We start from the raw sequence: 20,289 nt of genomic DNA on the forward strand, positions 1-20,289 counted from the left end.
GAGTGTGTGCTATTAGGGAATCGTGCTGATTAAAGTTGTGAGGTGCATTGTGAAGTATGCCATGTGAGCTCACTCAAATGGCATTGTTGTCAAAAGCAGAGATCTAGGTTTGAGTTGTGATTTCATCACAGAGTTTTAGTGATCAGTTATTTAGCAGCATCAGCACACACTGTGGGGCGGCGGGTGGAATAATTGTTAATGTACCTATTATTTATTTAATGCTGTTGTTTGCCGTTCTCAACACTGGCTCTCTAACTACAATATTGGCAACCAGAAAGTGATCAGCAAAACTTGAAGCCTGTAATTAGAATTTCTAGTGCCCACTTCATCTGAGAAATACATTTATAGCTACAACGTATAGCTCTGAGGAATTAGGAGATTGTCTGGGATTCATAATCAAAAACCGTTCTCTCTAAAATGTTCACTATATTCTGAAAGTCACAGACCAAAAAGATTCCTCACAATCCAATTACGAGAGCAGTTCAGAGTCTAATGCACTGATGCAACTATAACTAATCAAATTAAATGTTTAAGTGAATGCTCGCCATAATTTGATGATAATATTCATCAAACGCCACCCTAATAATGGTAGAATGTCTGTCCTGTGGCAGCACGTGAAAATACGACATACGCAAACTAAAGATGGATCATTAACATCATCCCAAAATTAACACTTCACTCGAAAACGATTTCATGGTTACGCGTATCCCGAGTAACTTATTACTGCATCCGAGGCTGTTCATATCAACGATACTGACGTGATGCGACTCCCAGCACAGGTGGTGCACTAATCAGCATCTGGAGAGAACTGGGGCCTTCCTTGCCTTCTCGTGCAGCGTTCTTACATATAAAGCCGCGGTGCGGACAGCTAAGGGAACGCCTGATCAAATCTGCTCTCCCGACTAGCCGCTGGGCTAGTAATGCACCACTTTAAGTTATCTAACAAATCATTGCTTCCTTTGCTGATGGCCGATGAAGCTTTCAATTTAATTGTGCAATCATACCACAAGTAAGTAATCATAATAAAAGTCTGACATGGCTAAGTCAAATATTTTGGCTGAGAGAATTAATTTAATTACACTACACGCAGTAGACGAGCTCTGAACTTGCTCTTTGGAGATACGCTATAGTTTTATAGTTATTCTGTTGAAACTTCTCACATTTTTATGATTATAGCGGATCTCCCTTCTACTTAAATTTAAACATCCTAGCTTTATTTATTCGCCTACTTAATCTATCTTGCTTCCTTAATTTCTAAGACACAAACCAGAAAATCATGAATTTCAACTAAAATTTTAATTTGTGAGATCCAGAATACTGTTTCTATTAAATTATTATGCAAAAGAAATCTAAATATAATTTTTTAAGTTTCTAGCTCTTTTCTGTTGTGCCAATGATTTTTACAGAAAAACGTCCAAATATTGATTTAGTATTACTCCTGACATGCTAGAAACGTTTCAGGTTATTTACGTTATTTTTAAAGTATTGCGCAACATTTATGACGTCACAGCTAGTTACAGCAGACTAGGCTGGCACACAATGGAAAGACTGATGTGAATTTTATAAGGCGTGAGTATGCTGCTTCCCTACAACAACACTAGCTTATAATTCAAAAGTCTGTCTTTTTATCACACATACAGTAAGTGGAATGAAATCATAATATGTTAAATAGAAGTCACACAGCCACCAGCCATTGGGCAGTTAATTCTTGTACTGGTTTAGGAAGTGAGCCTCAAAACTGCCAATGACATGTATTTAGCTTATGTTTTGCAGATTCATGAAATGTTTTCCACTTGAAACTCTCCTTTACAACTATAATTTATCATCATTCTTTATTATCCTTTTTTGAATCTTGTCCCATTGCAGTGTGGTGGGATTCACATAAAGGAAATTATCATTACCTGCTTCTCTTCTTCCTCTGGGTTTATTCACATTACAGTGGAAAATACCAGATGGAGTATAAGCAACTAAAAGTATTCTCTCTCTTTATAGTGGAGACTGAGTAGTGGGTAGGTGCAAAGACAGTAAGTGTCCTGTCATTGTGGTCTATCTGGAGGAAGGGTGTAATATATCTTCATCTGTTTTTATCCAATTTTCAGTGGCTGCTGAGCTGGCCGTCCTTGAAACTATATCAATATGATTATAGCATTCTCAGAAATGTAGGCATTGTATCTATGGTATAAACTTACAGTTGTTCTAAGTGAAATAAGATACAAATTTGACTTGGCAGCAGAGACGTATTTAGCTCAAGTGAGTGCCTAATCAATTTTCAGAACAAAAAAAGTAATACAGAATAACACTGCATTACAACCACAAAAAAGGACTTTGTTATATTGTAACCAGTGGAGGCATGATATTACAAGGGAGAGGTGAACTTGGAATAGGTGAGAAGAACAGAGCATTGCAGGAAAGAGAGGGGCAAAGGAGAACAGTAGAAGGGGGTGAGGGCATGACAGAAGAAATGCTGGCTTTCTTTGCTTAGCTGACACTAGCAGTACCCTGCTACTTAGACTAAAAAGCAATAACCTTTCCTGAGGAGTCACATTTACCTCATATACTTTTAAATCGAGCACCCTGTGTCCTTTGTATTTACATATTAAATTATTGGGATTTTATATTTTAAGACTGAAATGAAGAAAAAGAAGAAGAAGAAGAGCAGTTTCATGTACCAATATAAAAATGAACTTTTATCATATAAATTACTTAAAATCTGATTGGGGTATTGGGCCACTAGTTGCTCACTCAGATTCGAACTTTATCTGGTTCATCAACCTCTCATGAACTAACAGCTTCATTCAAGTGAATGATTCTGTCTTGAAATATTATTACCATATCAAAATATTGGTTTAAAAAAGGACAGTAAGAAAATACTCACAAGATAGCAGCAGTTTGTCATAGAGCAGCCTGCCTTCTCTCCAGGCCGTGGACTACACAGCGCACGCATCCAGCGACCAGCCAGCTGCATTCCTCTTAGTGTGGGCAATAGGTTGAATGGTGGAGGAAGTACTGTCTGTGACATGTACCTCAAATAGACCTGTGAGAAATAAATGTGCTTAAACATATGCACGAATTAATACTGCCAATCGTAAATTAAGGGAAAAATAGAACAGGACCAAAAAGTCACCAAATTTGAAAAACATGATTTACATAAAACTGAATGAACATTATGCACACTGTTGTTTACAAGTTTTTCCACTATGGCAATAACAAATTGCGTAATTTGACTGTTTATTTGCTCAAAAGAAGTTTCATTAAAAGTATATTGCTCAGCATCAGTTGTAAATCTCTCTGTGTTCTCAGAGAAGTCCAGAATTTGTGATTTATAGTGTTCTGGATATTCTATGTCCAGTCAAATCTAGAACAGTCCAAGCATATTTTAAGTTTTGAGAAACAGAAGTAGTCTCGACATGACAAATTTAGTGAATGAAATAGAGGCTTGGTCCTCAGCGAAGAACTGGCAATTCATTGCTGTCAAATGAGCTGTGTTATTACAGTGCAGCAGAAAAAAATTAAATGAGATGAAGAATCCTGGGAGGCTTTTCGGATTTGAGAAGGCAATCATTTTTAACACTTGCTGATAGAATTCAAATGGCTCTGAGCACTATGGGACTTAACATCTATGGTCATCAGTCCCCTAGAACTTAGAACTACTTAAACCTAACTAACCTGAGGACAGCACACAACACCCAGCCATCATGAGGCAGAGAAAATCCCTGACCCCGCCGGGAATCGAACCCGGGAACCCGGGCGTGGGAAGCGAGAACGCTACCGCACGACCACAAGATGCGGGCTGATAGAATTCCCTACAAGCTACTATACCTTGCCACACAAGGTCCTTGTGATCAGTGGCACTGCAGTCAGGAAAAATAATCAGACTGCATTTTCTTCATCTTTGATTTGAAGATATTTCACTGACCCATTTTAGAAAATTTTGTTTCAGGATGTTAGGAAAAGCATCAAGTTTCATCAACATTAATAATGAAACAATGGAAAATCTAGGAAGGAATGTTACAATATTATGAAAAGGAAAGTTGCTTTTCACCATATAACAGAGATGCTGAATCACAGATAGGCACAACAAAAAGACTGTCACAAGTAAAGCTTTTGGCCAATAAGGCCTTCATCAATAATAGATGACAGACACACATACACATGCTCACACAAACACAACTGACAACCACAACTCAGCATCTCCACTATATGGTAACAACTTTCCTTTCACAATATTGCAACATTAATAATGTTGCCTAAAATGTTCTTGTTATGATGCGTTATGTATATCAAGTCCCAACAAGACTTAACTCAATTGCCTATTTTTCTCTTATCAGAGCACATGGGAAGAAAATTGCAGATTACTTTTGCTTGTTCAAAACTTCATGCAGGATCTGAAAACATATTTGAATCTTTCTTAGTCAGTTCAGTGACATATGCATTATTCTCGCTGCTCACTATGTACATTGTTCTTAACTGTTTCTCAACCCTAACAGAAACATTGTGCCACTCAAAAATGGTTGTCTGGCTCAGAGCTGCCTTAAACATACACTTTCTGAATCAGTCCACATCTCTTTGCAATTCAAATGAGTTTTGTAGCAAATTTAGTTACTACCTGTAGTTTCTTCTCCTTGTCTACCTCCTCAGTCTGACATACATCTTACATTCATCCAATTCAAGAACAGCATCTATAATGATGCCCCACATCATGGCTGTTCAAAAGCTTTCAGACTACAAAAGGCATCCAATAGAGAGGGTTAATGAGAAAAGAAAAAATCAGTCCAAGAACTTAGACCACACTGTGTATATACAAAATGCATTGATAAAAAAATTAAATAATATTTTTAATAGAAAATTATGTTTAGTGAAGCTGACTACTGTGGAAATCATGGTCTCATTTCATACGCATTATTGTCTTTCTGTATGCTTTTGTCTCATTGCTTTCGGATGATTTATCTATTGTGATAATCCAAACTTATATTTATATGGGGGTATTCAGAAAATAAATTTCTTACACTATCAAAGGATACACTATACATTGTAATAGGGAAAGCCACAGTTTGAGGGATTTGGAACTGATTATCATTTGACACTTTCCTGCTGTTCGCACTGTTGCTTTTGTAACAGCTGAAAATAGTGAATTGGGATTCTTCTCCCATGAGCTGCTAGACGTGAGCCTCAGTGACATATGGTGTCGGATGACAAACCCAATGGTTCAGACTCAATCCTTAATCATTTGTAGGATTTTTGTGTCACTTGCCACTTTTTTCACATCTGACAGAGATTAGTATATGTGAAAAAAGTCAAGTTGTGCAGTAGTTTGGAATTGTTAAACTGTAGGTCTCTCTGTATCTGGATGAGTAAGTCAGTTCAAAGGAAAGTCTATGTTTGAACACCATGATTTGCAATTGTGTGCTGTGGCTCTGTGCAGTACATAATTTGGTTACATTTCAATATTGTCTCTGGTCAACAAGTAAGTTTATGGAATTGCAAGTAAAATGTCATTCTTGAGAAGAATAATCTTGAAGGTCTGCCTTGAAAGAAATACAGGAAAGCCTTGTCCACAAGCTATTCATAAACAATTAATAAATTATGTAAAGTTGCTTGATGTTGAGGTAATAGATATTCAAATTAATAACACTGTTAATGGTGTATATGCAAAACATATAAACAATGAGACATGTGAAGGTCTAGTTAGGAACACTAACAACAGTATTAAATTTAAGCCATAATGAGAAGTTCATTAGATTAGGTCAGATAATATGAAACAGTTTATATTGTTACAGAAAAAATAGGGTCAGAAAATTTTTGCCTTAGAAAGTTAAATACAAATTAATCAGCATAGACAGACTTACCAAACCATATTCCATCATATGTGACAGCATTCAATCATAGGGTGTACTTTCTGCATGTTAATCAAACCCTTATGTTTAGAACAATTGATGGAAAACTGTGACCACAGATAATCAGTACAACTGCCTATTGAAAGAAGTCAGTTAAGAGCAATGATGAAAGTAATTCTTCTCTTAGAGTGTGTGGAGGTTATCGACTGCAAGAGTCAACCCCCTCATCTTTGAGAACGAACTTCTTTGAAAACTGTTGATCTCATTGTGTTCCGAACTCTGTATTCGAGCGGATGTGTTTGTACCGACAGGATCAAAATAAAGTTAATTCATTATAAACGAGTGAATACTTAATGTTGGGTTCAATATAACCATACATAACATCTCGATCCCCACACTGGTGACCCCGATGCTCACGAACGCCGCTTACAATGCCAGAAATGTGTACTGGAACATCGCCATGGACTAACAATGCAGCAACCCTTTGTCGGATTTCTACGTCCATCAACTTCGCATCGTGCCGCATCTGGATGCAGTGTACAGGAAGTGTAATTAGTGTTTAAATTACCGACTCTTGTGTGAATGGTGCTTTTTGGTAACCTTTGTCACCTTCTCACACATTGACAATGCGACGGAGGCGCACATGTCACCCGTCGAAACCTGCTCAACGTGTCGGTAATTTCACTTCCGGACAGTGCAGTGTTCCTTCACTGATTAATTTGGACAATTTTGACTTGCTTTTGTGTAATGAATTAACTTTGTGCAGTGCTTCAACATTGGACAATCATGCCAAACAATGAACTGCAACAAACGGGGACTATGTTGCAAATTCCAGTTTGCACGAACTTCGGGTCTAGTGCAGCAGGGGATACAACCCGTCGGCTTTGAACAATGACGTCATTCCATACTCATAGATCGTAATGTCTTCACTTCGAGGCATAGATAATAAAGCAGTTCTGTGTTCTAATAAGCACTATCATTAAAATAAATGAATGTAAATCTAAAAGCGATCGCTTGATATTGGGTGCATCATTTTACTGATTGCTTAATGAAGTAGGATCAGTTTATTCTATCTCGTGAGATTTTTTTTTTTTAAAGAAGCCAAAAAACTCTTATTACGTACTGAAGGGAGCTAGAACACTAAGAAGAATCGCTTCTCGGCTTTTGACAAGATATTGCTTAATAAAGTAGGATCAGTTTATTCTATCTCGTGAGATTTTTTTTTAAAAAGCCAAAAAACACTTATTGGGTACTGAAGGGAGCTGCTTCATAAAGTAGGATCAGTTTATTCTATCTCGTGAGATTTTTTTTTAAAGAAGCCAAAAAACTCTTATTACGTACTGAAGGGAGCTAGAACACTAAGAACAATCGCTTCTCGGCTTTTGACAAGATATTGCTTAATAAAGTAGGATCAGTATATTCTATCTCGTGAGATTTTTTTTTTAAAAGCCAAAAAACACTTATTGGGTACTGAAGGGAGCTGCTTAATAAAGTAGGATCAGTTTATTCTATCTCGTGAGATTTTTTTTTTTTAAAGTCAAAAAATCGTTTCTTTTCTGATTGCTTAATGAAGTAGGATCAGTTTATTCTATCTTGTGAGATTTTTTTTTTAAAAAACCGAAAAACTCTTATTACGTACTGAAGGGAGCTAGAACACTAAGAAGAATCGCTTCTCGGCTTTTGACAAGATATTGCTTAATAAAGTAGGATCAGTTTATTCTATCTCGTGACATTTTTTTTTTTAAAGCCAAAAAACACTTATTAGGTACTGAAGGGAGCTGCTTCATAAAGTAGGATCAGTTTATTCTATCTCGTGAGATTTTTTTTAAAGTCAAAAAACACTTATTACGTACTGAAGGGAACTAGAACATTAAGAACAATCGCTTCTCGGCTTTTGACAAGATATTGCTTAATAAAGTAGGATCAGTTTATTCTATCTCGTGAGTTTTTTTTTTTTAAAGTCAAAAAACACTTATGCTTTTGACAAGATCAATGTTTATCTCTCTCGCATTCCTTTGTTTCTCAACATTCTCCTCAGCTCTTTCATCTCTGTAATACATGCTCTCTGGCGACTTGTGACGTCATTGTTCAAAGCCGACGGGTTGTATCCCCTGCTGCACTAGTCCCCGAACTTCGAACTATGGCTAAATCACATGCCTGGTCGAATTCACAAATGCCTGTCATGGATACTGCGTCTTCCGCGCCGCGTGCATATTCGTTTGACCCGGTTTCCGCACAGCCCGTCTTCCAGAGTTCGAATGTTCGTACCAACTTTTCTGCCGCTTCTCTGCACTTGTCCCTCTTTTGCAGCATTCAACTACCAACATTTCTCTCAGACCAACTTCCAATGTGGTTCATGGCCGCAGAGTATATATCCTCCTCTTATGGCGTCACCGATGAAAGTGAAAAATACCTCATACTCTTCAGGCACCTAAAGGACTATCATTATATAATTATGGACATTACCTGTGACAATTTGAGTGACAAGTATACCAGAGCGAAAGCCGCTTTAATTCAGCGCCTGTCACCAACATCACAGGGACAATTTCATCAAGGACATCGTACCGATCAACGACAATGCAACAATTACACCGACGACAATGCCGGCTGTTTCTCAGTGTAACACTGGACGTGCCACGCCTCCCTCTACACAGCACCCGAGCGGCACCAACTCTGCTCGACCGCTACCAGCAGCGACATCACGGCTGCCGCCTGCTGGCTCACTGACCTCGACCCAGTCAAAACAAACTGCTGTGCGACATACGATCCTGCCACGGCTACCGCACCCGCATCTTGTCAACAACTCGCCGACACTACGCACGCTTACCACCTGCCGTTCACTACTCGATCACGCCCGCAACTTGTTCACACACCCCAGAAGACGATTTCAGCCATATCAATGCTTCATACAGCAGTGAACGTGTTTTCACTCCGCCGCCGCCGAGTACCGAGTTTCACATTCGTGATCGCACACACGATCTCTTCTACTCGAACTGTTACGTCAATACTGTGCTGCCGACCTTGTCTTGTATGCCAGGTTACCCTTTGATAGAGACAGATTCTGATTTCGACCCCATCTTACTCAGTGATACACAGCAGACTGCTTCACGACATACATTTTCGCCTGAACAACTGCGACAGCTACATGAGCAAATTGCGACATACAACTTGTTGGTACAAGATCAGTTGCACATGCTGCAGCTGACACCAACCAGCACAACATGCAACAAGATGCTCTTGTCATTGTTCCACTTCCGACTGCTGATGATCCTTTGCCATTACTACCAAAGTGCAGTGACACACCTGTTCACACAGCATTCTGCTACAGTACATCACTGTATTTCACTCTGTGGAATTCAAATGTGTATATTTTGTAATGGAAGCCATCAAGCCTATATTCAGGACAGTGGAAATTAAAATGTCCTTTGGTGCCTCTGCTGCTCCCAGTCGGCTGGTTTGATATCATGCCCCCTTACGAAAAACTCAAAATGATTCAAATAGCTCTGAGCACTATGGGACTTAACATCTGAGGTCATCAGTCCCCTAGAACTTAGAATTACTTAAACCTAACTAACCTAAGGACATCACACACATCCATGCTCGAGGCAGGATTTGAACCTGCGACCATAGCGGTCACACAAGAAAAACTCACAATTAATACTTTGTGGGATTATTTGTAACCAGTAGAACAAGAACTCTTCAGAAAATTTGCACTCTTTATTGCCTACTAGCTGATAATTTTCTCTTTCGTTGACATAAACTTAAATATAGGAAGCATAAAAGCAGTAAAGACAAGAGACAAGCACGGCAGTTGACATTTCTTCAACCCTTAGGTCCCAGCATTTTCTTATCTCTAATCCTTTTGCACTTTCCTTTCAGTGAAAGACTCTATTATTCATCAAAGTTGGTCAAACGTTTTGCCATATGAAAAATCAAAATGTTGTTGTCTAATACTGAACCGCCATCATGCCGACCGAACCCGAGTTGCAGCGAGTTGAGTTTATGCCTACATGACGGGATGTCACTCACTGTGATCATTAACAGTGCGGTATTCTGTTCTGGTTTGTACAGTAGAAATTCTTGAGACTTTTCATTCGTGTTATTTTCAAGAGGGTTAAGATTATCTGGATGCCATCCAAATGTTCCAAGAAATTCAAAGTGGCTCATGAGTGTATTCAAATTTTGGCCTGTGGTGTGGCATTCATTAACCTTAGCAATACCAACGCATTTTCCACAATGCACATTACCAGAGGATATTGTACATTATGCCAATCTTAAAAAAGTTAAAATTTTTTTTATTGTTGTTGACTTATATTAACAACATACTTTTTAAAGAGGTAATGATATGTAAGTAAGGTCCTGAAACTGAAAATACTGAATACTAGCTTAGCGCGTGCTGCTTCACTCGTGTAGGCTGTATCGTCTGTGCAGATTTTCGTTTTTCTTTAGTCGAATTTTTATCTTGTTCACAAACTGCTACACTTTCTAAACTTTTACTCTAAATAAGGTCATATAAGCATGGTATTTACCAAACATACTTTTGACCAAAACGCGATTCTGGTTTTCGTTAATCAAGCCTTTTGTGTTCTTGTGGTAGAATTTCCATACAAACTTCATGTTTCTTTACATCTAACCAAGAAGTGAAATACCAGTTTTCACAGAATTACCTTTAAAAATTTTTAATATAATGAAATATTTTCTGTGAAATTTTCATCCTCTATTTTACCCCCATAGTGGCTGAATTTCTAAAAATGCTGAAACTTGCTTTTTTTAAACGTATGACTAAGAAACCATATACCAATTTTGGCAGTTCTAGTTTCAAAATTTCCTTAATAGAAACATATTTACAAAAAGCCTTTCATACCCTCTTCCACCCCCTTAGAAGTGTAATTTCGAACAAATCGTTTCTTAAATGATGCCTACAGTGTAAGAGCCACACCGTCTCCATATTTAAAGTTGTTATCCATAGGCTGCGATCACAGTGGCTCTGATATTGGTGGATTCTGCCGATGACCGACCTGTGCCGGAGACATCCAATCCTTTCAAATCAATACGCCACTAGGTCACACTATAGCTGGTCTTATCTCCCAAACGTACAGACTTCGGATGACAATCAGTGAAATTCAAATCAGTTGGTTTTCTTTGCTCAAACTGACCGATGAAATATGGAGCATGAGAAGTTGATAAGTTTAGTCCAAGAAAGTGTGACTTTGTGGCATTCTGAGGATGAAAATACCATAATTGGGATGTAGTTTGGAATCTATGGATAGAAATCGCAAGTTTTTTCGAACTATCAAATAGGCAAAATCTTTATTGGAAATTTCACGCATAGATTATAACCTCAAAAAGTAATTTGTTCAAGTCAAGAGGATGTACTGGATCTTTTTTGTGGTAGGTTGTCATTAATTGTCTACAAATTATTACTGCTTACTGGCGTTTTGTGACAGTAGGTTAGTCATTCTGGTAATATTGTCACGTAGAAGAAGGTGTAATTAGATGAATGATGAACAGTAACTTCACTTAAAAGAAAATTTATTTAGCACTTGCACATACAAGAGCGCAGAGCAAACTGCCTCTGGCCAGAATTCATACAGTGTATATACAGCTACAGAACATTCCAGTACAATGATTCTTGACATTTGTGGATACTTCTAGAATGTACTCAAACCAAATATAGAAATTAAAAATTTACATCCCAGGTGCGTTTTGAACTCATGACCTCCATGCAACAGTTCAGTATCATAGCCATTACACCACAGTGCTACTCAGTGTCTTCTGTGACATTGCTCACTCTTTAAGAGAACAGCGTCTCGGTGTTACGTCGTCCTTGTCCAGGAATGAGTCATCAGTCCTGCATACTCCAACTCCTGATGACTGATGTTCGCCCTGGCAGTGATCTTCTTAGAACTTATTTTGCTGCTACACCATTCGTCACCTTTCCTCTTGTTGCCTGTCGCTGGAGTTTCAAATTTACCCTGGGTTGCAGGATCCTTGACGGGCTTCATTCGAAGGATGTGGACCATATCTCTGATCTTTCGTCATCTTGTGTCGGGGTTGAAATCTTCAACCTCGGAAGTAACATCAGACAACTGTCTTACAACCTGATAAGGTCCAAAGTAGCGCCTGAGGAGCTTCTCAGAGAGACAAACCTTCTGAACAGGAGTGGAGATCCAGACAAGGTCACCAGGTTCACAGACAACAGGGTGGTGGCTCGTGTCATACCTTTGGCGATCATTTTCCTTGAGCCTGCAGTGTGTGGAGTCAAGCTAACTGCTGAGCTTCCTCAGCTATGGTTAACACCTGGCCGATGTAGTCGTCATCCATGTCATCAGGACAAAACACAGTGTCCATCGTCGTCGTCACCTCACGCCCATGCACCAGGAAAAATGGCATAAATCCTGTGGTGTCTTGTTTGGCGGTGTTGTAGGCAAACATCACGAAAGGTAGCACCTCATCCCAGTTGCTCTGCTAAACATTGACGAACATTGGAAGCATGTCAGCCAAGGTCTTATTAAGGTGTTCAGTAAGCCCGTTAGTTTGTGGATGGTAGGCAGTCATCTACCTCAATCTGTAATTAACGACCTTGGGGCACCGTGTCTTAGTACAATGTCTTCCACAATGAATTTGGCTACCTCAGATGCTTCGACTAATTTCATGGCTGTTGTAATGCCATATAGCGTGTCAGTTGTTTTCACGGCTTTTGTAATGGCATAGCGTGTCAGATAATCAGTGCAAACAGTAATCCATCTATTGCCAATAGCAGACACTGGAAATCGTCCGAGGAAGTCAATCCCAACATGCTGGAAAGGCATTTCGGCTGGTGGAATTGGTATGAGCCAACCAGGTGGTTTTTGAGGAACTATCTTTCTCCTCTGGCACTCTCAACACTGCAACACATAGTGATGGACACTCCTAAATAAACCTGGCCAGAAAAATCTCTTGCGGACCCTATTGTGTCTCACTAAATCCTAAATGTCTGCCCTCAGGGGTGTCATGAAATTTCTGTAGAACATCTAAGCACATGTGTTTAGGAATCACTAGTAGCCACCTCTTTCCAAATGGATCAAAGCTTTTCTTGCAAAGTAATCCATTAACTACCTTAAATTGTCCTTCCACATCCTCTGACCGATTTCTGAAATTTGCACCAGAACAGCATCGATCGCATACCCACTGGCATCTGTGTGTATTTTGTAGGTGCTCTCTCATCATACAGACCAAGTACAGGGTCAGTCATCAGAGCTTTTTGCAGCACATCGAAAGAATCTTGTTGAGCACCATCCCATATAAATTTAGCATCAGCTTTTAACAACTCTTGGAGTGGCCTGGCTTTGATACAAAAGTCTTTTATAAAATGACGGTAATAAGAACATAATCCGAGGAAGCTTTTCACATCTCTAATACTTTTAGGAATAGAAAATTCTGTTACAGATCTCACATTTTCTGGGTTTGGCTGCACACCTTCATTTGACACAAGGTGTCTAAGTATTTTGATTTCTTTTGCTCACAAAGAGACACTTTCTTGCATTAAGTTTCAGTCTGGCTTGTTGGAAACACTTAAGCCCTAAGTCTTTTTATGAGTTCATCAAATGTCTCTGAGAACACTATAATGTTATCTAAATAACAAAGACACATCATCCACTTCAGGTGTCTCAGAAAATTATCCATCATCTGTTCAAAAGTTGTTAGTGCATCACACAAACCAAACAGCATTACCTTAAACTCGTACAGGCCCTCAGGGGTGATGAATGCAGTTTTCTCACAAACAGCCTCATCTATTTTGATTTGCCAGTATCCCTAGTACATGCCCATGGTTGAGAAAAACTTAGCCCCCTTCAGACAATCTAGTGTACTGTCAGTTCTTGGAAGAGGGTAAATGTCCTTTTTAGTTATCATATTAAGCTTTCTGTAATCGACACAAAAGGGCCAACTGCCATTCTTCTTCTTGATGAGGACCACTGGTGACGACCATGGGCTCTGCGAAGGCTGAATGATGTCATTCTCCATCATTTTCTCTACCTCATCGCGAATTATTCGATGTTCCATTGCTGACACATAGTATGCTCTCTGGCTTATTGGTTGACGGTCTCCAATGCTAATCTGGTGCTTCACCATCGATTTGTCTAAATTGCACTTCACCTGTGGATTGAAGCATTCAGAGAACTGTTGAAGAATGACAAGTAGGTTCTTCTGCTGTTCCTTAGTGAGATCTGGTGATAGTTGAGCTAGAAGGTCTTGTCTCATAGTGGTAGTGCTAATTTCGCCAACAGACTCGGCATAGGAAGTTTCTATGATGCGCAGCTGTTCTGCAATTTACCGCTCAGCGTTTGCTGCACACATGTGTCTTGGAAGTATCTGAGGTTCTCGGTGACTGTTAACTATCCACAATTCACTGAATCCATTCTTAAACGAGATGACAGAGGCTGGGGTGACCAAGTTATTTTTCAGTGGTATGCTTCTCTCACATTCCACTACAAGGTCCATGGGTTGATGCATGGCATGACACGTGGCAGTTACCTCTCTAGTGCTGACTGCAGGAATGATCACTTCATTCAGCACACATAGTCTCCACACACTCGGATGCGCATCTTCCTGTCCACAGTATCTCATCTCATCTCATCTAGCATAATCTTCGAGTGACCACAATCTATAATTGTCTGAGAAGCTTTCAAAAAGTCCCATCCGAGAATGACGTCATGACTACATTCTTGTAAGATGATGAATTCTAAGGGCTGTGAATGGCCACTTATACCCACATGAATGGTACATCTTGCTGTAGGTTTTACATATTTTCCATTAGCCACCTTCAGCAGAGATGTTTTGTTGTCGAGGAATACGGTTTTCTGCAACTGGCGATGGTACTTCTCCGAAATGGGCTGGTCAGTCATCCATGAGGATACCAATTTCATTTCCTATCATTTTTGTAGTGATCGACAGCGGAGAATTTTTCTCTTCAGCAGCCTCACCTTTAAGGAAGGTCGTACCCTTTAGTTTTCCAGGTTGGGGCGATTAGGTGATGGGCTGGAGCTTCTAAACAGTGATGGAGACCATGTTCAACGTGTTGGGGAGCGTCCTCTCCAGCGGCTAGCTTGCGGCGATGGTGACCTGCGTCGTCCTGCACCCACATCTTCTTGTTCATCTTCGTCGTTCTGGAGTTGGTGTCGGCTATGATCGATCTGTTGTCTTCTGGCATGGGCATCATCAAATATCTGCCACCTTTCTTGACAATAATGCACCACATGTCCTGGTCATCCACTGTGGAAACATACTGGTTGGTTATTCTGGGTCCTCCAGATGTCAGTCTTCCTTGGTACCCAAACAGGTTTCTCATGTGGCATTGTAGGAACGGAACTACACCTGAGACTTTTTACCATTTTAAAGGGAAATGAAGGACGAGAGATTGGGTTCAATGTCTGTTCCACTTCCTCCCTTATGACCTCTTGAAGTGTCTCGGTTTTTTGCTTGCCGTGCAATGCAAGTGCCTTCTGAACTTTCTCTCTCACTATCTGACAAAGAACACTTGTGGAATCAGTTCCTCCCTCCATCATAGAAATCAATACGACGTTTGGAAGCTGTTCAAACTTCTTGCATGTATTTCTTTTATGATGCATTGTCTCGATATACTGGCACCACGTTATGAAGTCGTATGCTGTTGATATCTCCTTCAGGAGTAGGGCTTGATACATGTCCTCAGCAACACCCTTCACGAGTTGTGCAACCTTATTTTCCTCCTTCATTCTAGGATCCACTATTTTACACAGCTCCAAGATGTCCTGAGTGTAGGATGCTGTAGTTTCTCATGGACACTGTGCCCTGCAATTTAATTTATCTTCAGCCTTGCACTACTGTTATCGTGTGTCGCCAAAATACTTGTGCAGGTCCACTTGGAATACTTCCCATCTTGTGAACTTCTCCTTGTTGTTCTCATACCATTGCTTGACAGTGCCCTCCAAGTAGAAAAATACGTTAGCCAAACACACGGTGTCATCCCACTTGTTAAATATGGTTATACGCTCATATACCTTCAGCCACTTGTTTGGATCTTGGCCATCGTCACCAGAGAAACCGGAAGGATGTCTCATGTGATGGCACACAGTTGCTGTCATCATAACATCCTCTCCTTCTGTCTCTGATAGATTGCGATCTGTTGAATATGGCTCGAACTTGGGTTTGACGCCACGTAAATGGCGGCTCTGTCGTGGCCTGATGGGAGCCACTGTGTCGTTGATAATGTGTGCTATCACAAGTTCCAATTCTCAGCGCCTCCACCAGAATAATGTCATGTAGAAAAAGGTGTAATTAGATGAATGACAAACACTAACTTCACTCAACAAAGGTTTATTCAGCACTTGCACATACAAGAGCGCATAGCAAACTGCCTCCAGCCAGAACACATACAGAATATATGCAGCTACAGAACATTGCAGTAAAATGATTCTTGACATTTGTGGATACTTCTAGAATGTACTCAAACTGAATATAGAAATAAAAATTGTGCAGCCCAAGTGAGTTTTGAACTCACGACCCTTCATGTAACAGTTTAGTATCATAACCACTTGGTGTACGATATATATTTTCACATTTAAGTGCATTAGGTTATCAGAGTATTTTATGCAACACTTTATGCTTGGCTTTCACTCATGTGGTGAATGACAGTCACGGAAGGTTAATTGATGTGTGTCAGCACTACTTCAAATGTATGTAATGGAATGTTTCTCCCCTCACCTCATAAATTCATAAAACTTGTGGAGTTATTCTGATAACTGAGGACTCAGTGTATGGTACTTGCCACGTTCTTTACGAGCCAGGAAAGCTCATTCACATGCATCTGGCATCTCTTTAATAGCAGAAGCCGGTATGCAACACTCTTATCCAAGCACAGAGGCATCCTGGTATCCACCTCACCCTAAGATGTTAAAATCTAACCTACATCAGAACAGATTCTGACCTAACCTAACCTCCTTGACCCTGCCAAAACATGACGAACGAGATCGGATGCACTATGACCATGTTGTCAGCCGATATTATTGGGGGACCTCTGGAATTGGTGTCTGACGACCGTTGTCGGAGCCACTGTCAACGCTGCCTTGGTGGTTTGGGCTGGTAAGTCAGTGAACCAGTCTGGTCCTATTCGAGCCCCTTAGTGGTTGAATCTCCAAAAATACTTTAGTAGCTCTTTAATAATGATTTTATTTTCAAACAAACTTTCGTCTACCAGTCTACCCCCATAGGGGCTAAATTTCCAAAAAACACTGAAACACATATTTCTTTATTTCTGATTGAGAAACCATATACTGATTTTCATAGGTCTAGCATCAAAATTGCCTTACTAGCAACATGTTTTCGAGAAACCTTTCATCCTATATCGCACACCCCATAGGGGTGGAATTCCGCAAAATCCCTTCTTAAATGATGCCTACAGTACAAGATCAACACCATCTGCAAATTTCAAGTTTGTGTCCTTAGTTGTTTGGGCTGGGCGATGATGAGTTGTGAGTGAGTGAGGCGATCAGGACATTGCCTTTTATACAGGGTGTCCCACCTAAACCTTTCACCGCCAATACCTCTGAAACCACAATAGATATTGACAAACAGCTTTCATGGGTATGAGTGTATGGCAGTGCCTCAGAAAAGTAAATAGAATGCGACATTCTAAACTTGTGCAAATATTGGTTTCAACACAAACTTACGTTTTGTTTTCAATGGACACCCCATATTATTTCATATGCTATCAGTAACATGAGAAATCACAGTAATGATGGTGTTGGTTGCATCGAAATGTGATGGTTACATCCCAAGAAATTGAAACATAGGAAATGCCATGTGGCTAGGGCTTCCCGTTGGGTAGACCGGTCGCCTGGTGCAAGTCTTTTGAGTTGACGCCACTTTGGCGACCTGCGAATCGATGGGAATGAGATGGTGATGATTAAGACAACACAACACCCAGTCCCTGAGCAGAGAAGGTGACATGTGAAATAAACAAAATGTGTTGCTATTGCAATTCCCGTGATGCACGCGTGACCTGCATATTGCTTGTAATCATGATGTGATTGACGTTCATATTCTTACCTTCCCTGTTACAGAGAGACAAAAGTAATAATATGGATTCCTGCCACAAGCACTGATGTGTACGTAATGAAGTCCCTCATGCATGTTGTACTTATCTACGTATAGACTTCAGAACAGTACCGGCCAGTGTACGCCGCCCTGTTACACCGCCCAGGTCAACCCTTTGCCTGTGTAGTTGTGTAGAGGAATGGGCCACAATTGGCACTGTGTGTGGGAATGGCTCATTAAGAAGCAGGTTGTTCTGTGTGGAGGTACAGTGTACTGTACACTGTAATTAATGTCACAGTTGTAATTGTGATATTAATTACCCTGTCCATCTGTTGTAGGTATTCAACATGGTATTCACAAATGAGGAAGTGGCTGACATCATATTATTGTATGTAGAACGTCACAAAAATGGCACATTTACGACACAGGTGTACGTCCAGTGGTACCCTAATAGACGTCATCTGACCCGCCCTACCTTCAATGATTATTGTTAGAAGGCTTCGTGTGACAGGGCAGTTGTCTCCATGAACACAGATCCAGAGCAGAGGCACAACACATGAAGAAGCAGAGGTAGCTGTTCTGGTGACTACTGCAATAAACTCTCATGCAAGTGAAACTTCCTGGCAGATTAAAACTATGTGCCTGACCGAGTCTCGGTCGGGCACACAGTTTTAATCTGCCAGGAAGTTTCATATCAGTGCACGCTCTGCTGCAGAGTGAACATCTCATTCTCATGCAAGTGTTCGTGAAATAGAGAGATAGATACAAATCCCTTGACCACGTGTGATGTGTATTCTGCATAGGCATAGATACTACCAATATCATGTGGCACTACATGAAGGCCTCCATGGCAATGACATTCACAGTCACCTGGAATACTGTTAATGGGTTCTGCAACAAGGCTGTTGACTTTATGCATAGGGTACTGATTACCGATGAGGCCATGTTTACAGACCATGGAAATATCAACTTACACAATAGGTCCTACTGGTCACCAGAAAACCCACACTGGATTCAATGGGTTGAACATCAACACCAGTGGAGCGTCAGTGAATGGTGTGGTATTGTAGAACACCACATCATTGGCCTGTATTTCATTGATGGCACTGTTAACTAGTGACAGTATGATCAGTTCCTGAGGTATACCTTACCTGGACAGGTGGAAGACCTACCCCTTCATTTGCATTAAATAATGTGCTATCAACATGATGGATGTCCTGCACATAATGACATAGTGGCAAGACAGGCATTAAACAAACAATTCCCACATCGATGGAATGGTCTGGGCAGTCCCATTCAGGGATTTCCAGCATGGTTGCTGGTCATCACCCCCATGGACATTTTTCTCTTGGGACATGTGAAAGATGTGGTGTATCAGCAGGTCCAAACAATGGTCAACATGAAAGCCCATATTACTGCAATCACACCACAAACAGTGACGGCCTTGAGTGGATCCATGGGGGAGCACACACAGTGGTGTTGCCAAGCAAATGTTGATCTCTTCAAATATATGTTGTAGAGTTTCAGCTGTGAGATGTGTTGATTGCACACTAGCATACATTTTGTGTATTACTGAGAAGACATATGTTTGTTTTGATGTTGGTATTACTGCATGTTTATGTATGCGTTGCACTATTTGCAATCGTTCAATTGTGTTACTGTCATTAAAGATGTTCAATGACATGTACCATTGTGTAACTGATGTACAACTATGCACAAATAGCATGTACCCATCTGTGCAACCCTTTGACAGCCATTAATTTTGTTTACTCTGGTTGGTGGTTGTCGCCACACACTAACAGAGCACATAGAAATGTGTAAGTACAGTGTTTGTTGCATTGTGTAGATCAATTACATTGTGATTATAAGCAATGTGTGGATCATGCTTACATTTCAGGAAGTGCAATATCAGCACATTTCATTCATTTCACATGTAAAATTTGCGTTTCAATTTCTTGGGATGTAATGGACATATTACAATGCGATGAACACCATTATTTTTGTGATTTCTCATATTATTGATTGTGTATGGAATAATACGGGATGTCCATTAAAAAAGACAAGTTTGTGTTGAAACCAATATTTGTACATGGTTTAAAATGTCTCATATTATTTACATCATGAGACCCTGCTGTACACTCATATCCGTGGAAGCTGTATGTCAGTTTCTATTGCGGTTCCAGAGATATTGGCAGTGAAAATTTTAGGTGTATATACAGAGATTACATTCATTGTGGAAAGGGGCGTCACTATTATGAGTTGTAAATGTCGTGTGACTAGGGCCTCCCTTCGGGTAGACCATTTGCTGGGTGCAAGTCTTTTGATTTGACGCCATGTCAGCAACTTACGTGTCGATGGTGATGAAATGATAATGATTAGGACAACACAACACCCAGTCCCT

At 40.1% G+C, this 20,289-nt stretch overlaps 1 protein-coding gene across 1 annotated transcript in view; it reads right to left on the bottom strand.

Annotated features, from left to right (window-relative positions):
• LOC126125798 (short transient receptor potential channel 4-like) overlaps positions 1-20,289 on the bottom strand; it is a 282,592-nt gene that overhangs the window by 18,562 nt on the left and 243,741 nt on the right. The window contains exon 10 of the mRNA XM_049915137.1: positions 2,876-3,034. Within this exon, the coding sequence (XP_049771094.1) occupies positions 2,876-3,034 (159 nt within the window). The remainder of the gene's footprint in view (positions 1-2,875; positions 3,035-20,289) is intronic.

This window comes from Schistocerca cancellata, chromosome 1 (genome assembly GCF_023864275.1).
Source record: "Schistocerca cancellata isolate TAMUIC-IGC-003103 chromosome 1, iqSchCanc2.1, whole genome shotgun sequence".
Classification (NCBI taxonomy): Eukaryota; Metazoa; Arthropoda; class Insecta; order Orthoptera; family Acrididae; genus Schistocerca; species Schistocerca cancellata.